Source organism: Galeopterus variegatus, unplaced genomic scaffold (genome assembly GCF_000696425.1).
Source record: "Galeopterus variegatus unplaced genomic scaffold, G_variegatus-3.0.2 Scaffold25, whole genome shotgun sequence".
Taxonomy (NCBI): Eukaryota; Metazoa; Chordata; class Mammalia; order Dermoptera; family Cynocephalidae; genus Galeopterus; species Galeopterus variegatus.
The window spans coordinates 1,060,359-1,065,199 of NW_007726136.1; the positions used below are offsets into that span (position 1 = coordinate 1,060,359).

Here is a 4,841-nt window from a genome sequence, read left to right on the forward strand (position 1 = left end):
CCCCCCCCCCCCCCCCCCCCATGTACCAGTGAACAAAGGCATGCTTGGCACACGTCAGGTCAAACGATGGTCCAGGTGAGCCCAGTCCTCAGCGACGGCTGTGGTGTTCCTCAGCGTGCACACACTCGCTGTGCCTTGGCCAGGTCTCCACCAGGAACCACAGTGGGAAGCTGGTAATTAATGTCAGCCTCAAAGCCAGTGGGACATAAACTGGATGCTGTGCTTGGTCTTGATGGTGGTAATAGCAGTGTTGACGTCTTTGGGAACCACATCACCATGGTACAAAAGGCAGCAAGCCATGTGTTTACCATGGCGAGGGTCACATTTCACCGTCTGGTTGGCTGGCTCAAAGCAAGCATTGGTGGTCTCTGCTACAGAAAGCTGTTCATGGTAGCCTTTCTCAGCAGGGATGACTGGGGCATGTGCAGCCAGAGGGAAGTGGATGTGGGGATAGGGCACCAGGTGGGTCTGGAATTCTGTCAGGTCAACATCTGGGGCTCCATCAAATCTGAGGGAAGCTGTGATGGAGGACACAATCTGACTAATAAGGCAATTAAGGTTACTGTAGGTTGGGCACTCAATGTTGAGGTTTCTACGACAGATGTCGCAGATGGCCTCATTGTGTACCATGAAGGCACAATCAGAGTGCTCCAGGGTGGTGTGGGTGTTAAGATGGAGCTATAAGGCTCCATTACAGCTGTGGAAACCTGGGGGCTGGGTAAATGGAGAACTCCAGCTTGGACTTCTTGCCATAATCAACAGAGAGGTGTTCCATCAGCAAGGAGGTGAACCCAGAACCAGTTCCTCCATCAAAGCTGTGGAAAACCAAGAAGCCCTGGAGACCTGGGCACTGGTCAGCCAGCTTGCGAATTCTGTGCAAGATGAGGTCAATGATCTCCTTGCCAATGGTGTAGTGCCCGTGGGCATAGGTACAGGCAGCATCATCCTTGCCTCTGATGAGCTGCTCAGGGTGGAAGAGCTGGCAGTAGGTGCCAGTGTGAACTTCCTCAATGACCGTGAGTTCCAGATCTACAAACACTGCCCTGGGCACATGCTTGCCAGTGCTCATCTCGCTGAAGAAGGTGTTGAAGGAGTCATCTCCTCCCCCAATGTCTTGTCACTTGGCATCTGGCTGGATGCCATGTTCCAGGCAGTAGAGCTCCCAGCAGGTATTGCTCTGGATGCCAACCTGGCCATTGTGGATGAAGATGCACTCATGCATGATGGGGACTTGTAGGGCTTCATGGTGCTAGAGGAGGTGGGGGAACGGTGACAAGAATCTTCTACTGACAGACTACCGAGGAATCTGGGGGAGAAGTAGAACATATGCATTTAAAGCTGTGCATTTCCTCTAAGCACTGCATTAACTGTAGCCGACAAGTTTTGTTCTGTCATATCTTTATTCTTATTCAGTTCAAAATATTTTAGAATTTCCATTGTGATTTCTTTGAGCCTGGGTTATTTAGAAGTACATTCCTTAGTTTCAAAGAAGTTCATATTTTTCTAGTTTTCTTTTTGCTATTGACTTTAATTCCACTATAGTCACAGAACATATTTTGAATTATTTTAGTCCGTTGATATTTACTGAGGCTTGCTTTGCAACCCAGCATATGTTCAATTTTGGCAAATGTTTCATCTGTACTTGAAAAAAATGATTTTTTTTTTACCACTGTTGGTGATGGTGTTCTGTTTGTCCATTTAGGTCAAGCTTGCTAAATGCAGTGTTCAGATCTTCTACATACACTGATTTTTTTTTTTTTTGTCTGCTTTTATAGCTAACATGAAAGTGTTAAGGTCTTCCACTTTGGTTGTGGTGTTTTGTATTTTTCCTTGTAATTCAGCCAATTTTTGCTTTTTTTTTGAAGTGATGTTATAGGGTACAAACCAATTTAAAATTGTTATATCTTCCTAATGAATGAAGAACAACATATTTGTGTGTGTGTTTTCTTCTATTTGTTATACAAAAGACAGCATAGTTTATAAAGCTGTCCTTAGCATAATGATTTTTATTTGTTCCTGAAATCTCTACTGCTAATTTAAAAGCCATTAATTGGAAAAAAATACGTATTAGTCAATTTTCTGTTGCTTATAACAGAATACCTCTAACTGGGTAATTTATAAAGAAATAAAATTCATTTCTTTCAGCTTTGGAGGCTGGGAAGTCCAAGGTCCAGGGAGCACATCTGGTGAGGGCCTTCTTCTTGCTGGGGATTCTCTGTAGAGTCCTGTGGTGATGCAGGGTGTCCCATGACAAGCACTGAGTTAGAGTGTGCCACCATGCTCACTTGCTGTCATTATAAAGCTCCCACTCAACTCCCTGATAACCTATTAAACCATTAATAGGTTAATATTCATGGGGGCATAGTCCTCACAATTCAATCACCTCTTAAAGGCTCCACCCCAAATACCATACTCAGATTTCCATCCTCTTAACACTGTTACAATGGGGATTAAGCTCCAACATGAGCTTGGGGGGGACATTCAAACCACAGCAAACTATTTCCATCAATTTCTTTTTTTTTTTTTTTCCTTTTTGTCTTTTTTACTGACTGGTAACGGGATCGCAACCCTCAGTGTTGAGCCCGCACCATGCTCAGCCAGTGAGCGGGAACCAGTCTCCACATGGGATCTGAACCCTCGGCAGGAGCGCCGCCGCACTCCCAAGCGGTGCACTCTCCAGTGCGCCACCGAGCCGGCCCTTCCATCAATTTCAACAGAAAAATTGTAATGCATTTCATCCAACCTAAGATGACCAAACAACTTTTACTCGTAGGAAAGTATACTAATTGACCAATAAAACAAGTTTATATAAATACAAATAATAATTTGAACATAAAAATACAGTTTGCATATGTAATTTATTATAATGAAAGTTTATTGTCCTCATGAAAGGAGGAAGACAAGACTTGATGGTGGTGGAGGATGAGTGGGAGGGAGTCATTATTGAGAAGGTACATTTTTCTTTCTACACTGTTTCTTCACTATTTTTTAGATTTTGGGGGGACTCATGGCTATCTTACACTTAAACAGCCTTTAAAAATAAAGTTATAAAGCAGAAAAATTCCTTGAGGACAAAATAAGTACTATACTTGAAAGCACTTCAAACCCATGGGAAGACGCTCCCTGGTGGTCTAGTGGTTAGGATTCGGCACACTCTTTCTCTCAAAACCCGTGGGAATAGCTTGTGCGCTCAGCAGACAGCAAAATCGTAGAAGATGCAGAATGAAGCACTTTGGGTTTATCCAAACATGACCTGCAATACAGACTTGCTCCATGTGATATTGTTGAACTAGCAACAGTTATTTGAAGTAAATTGGTGAGTGTGTCTTTGCCTGAAAGTGTGATGTCAGAATCTCATTCCTTATGTTTATTTAGTATACTTGGAGATTATACCATAAAAAAGGAGTGTTGTCCAAGAAGTGGTACAACTTTTCAAGAGCTGTTATGCAAAAAGTTGTTAATTGAATAGTAATTACACAGGTAAGTCTGTAAACTGAACTTCACTTTGCTTTTTTCCCCATGTAAGTATAAGTCAAAAAAAAAAATTAAAGAAAATATATGTCAGAGTTTTAAGCAGTGGGTAGCATTGTTAGACCATGCTTTTAAAATATCTTTCTGGCACCTGGTATGGAGAGGATGTATCCAGAGGGACCAGTCTTGGGGAAAAGCCAAAAGACTAACGTCCAAGCAACAGATGATGTTAATGGGGCAGAACGGGTCCCAACAGAGACCCAAATGCATATGAGGATTCTGAATATGATAAAGGTGGTGTTTCAAATTTATGGGGATAAGATGAGATATTCAAGAAATAATGTTGAGACAATTTCATTTGGGGGGAAAAAGTAAAATTGGATCCCTATTTCACTCCATACTTAAAAATGAAGTCCAGATGGACCAAAGATTTAAGCATAAGTAATAAAACAGGAAAAATATGTATTGAAGAAAAATGAGTGAATTAAAAAATATAATCTCTGAATGGGAAAGCATGACACAAAACTCAAAAGTGATAAAGGAAAAACAATTTGACTACATAAAAAATGTAGATGTGAGAAAAATACCCTATGCAAGTCAAACGACAGCTGTGTTAAGAAACAATATCTGTAACATATTGCCAATTTCTCTTGGATAGAAAAAAGCTCTTACAAATGAATAAGAAAATAATAAATACCTGTTTATAAAAATGGATAATGTGCATAAATAGGCAGTAAACTAACTTATAAAAAGAAACTTGACCTTCCTTACTCATAATTAAAAAATAATTTTATAACAAGATGATGAGATACTCTTTTCTGTTTTTTTTTGGGGGGGGGGGAGGTGGGGACGACTGGCCAGTATGGGGAACCCAAACCCTTAACCTTGGTGTTACAAGGCTGCACTCTAATCAGCTGAGCAAACTGGCCAGCCCTGATGGGATACTTTTAAAACAGAATGAAAAGATTTGCAAGGATGAAAGGTCTACACACTTTTTAAATTCAGGTGACATTGTGGAGAAATAAACCTTCTCCCATTCAGTTGTTGGAGTATGAATTGGTACAGCCTCTTTGGGGGGTAATCTGCCAATATCAATTTTCCCCAAAACATTTTTTTTTCTTTTTGTCTTTTTTCGTGACCGGCAATGGATCGCAACCCTCAGTGTCGCGCCCATACCGGACCGGGACTGGCAATGGGATCACAACCCTCAGTGTTGCTCCCGCACCTCGCTCAGCCAGTGAGCGGGAACCGGTCTGTATGTGGGATCCGAACCCTCGGCGGGAGCGCCGCCGCACTCCCAAGTGGCGCCCTGTAGCAGTGCGCCCCCGGGCTGGCCCCCCCAAAAATTTCTAATGAAAAAATTTAAATAT

At 42.0% G+C, this 4,841-nt stretch overlaps 1 protein-coding gene and 1 pseudogene across 1 annotated transcript in view; one reads left to right on the forward strand and one right to left on the reverse strand.

The window, feature by feature from the left end:
- LOC103587537 overlaps positions 1-1,222 on the reverse strand; it is a 6,383-nt pseudogene extending 5,161 nt beyond the window's left edge.
- A 21-nt stretch (positions 1,223-1,243) lies between these two features.
- Positions 1,244-4,841, forward strand: part of ITGAE (integrin, alpha E (antigen CD103, human mucosal lymphocyte antigen 1; alpha polypeptide)) — a 49,931-nt gene continuing 46,333 nt past the window's right edge. The window contains exon 1 of the mRNA XM_008569042.1: positions 1,244-1,269. Within this exon, the coding sequence (XP_008567264.1) occupies positions 1,244-1,269 (26 nt within the window). The remainder of the gene's footprint in view (positions 1,270-4,841) is intronic.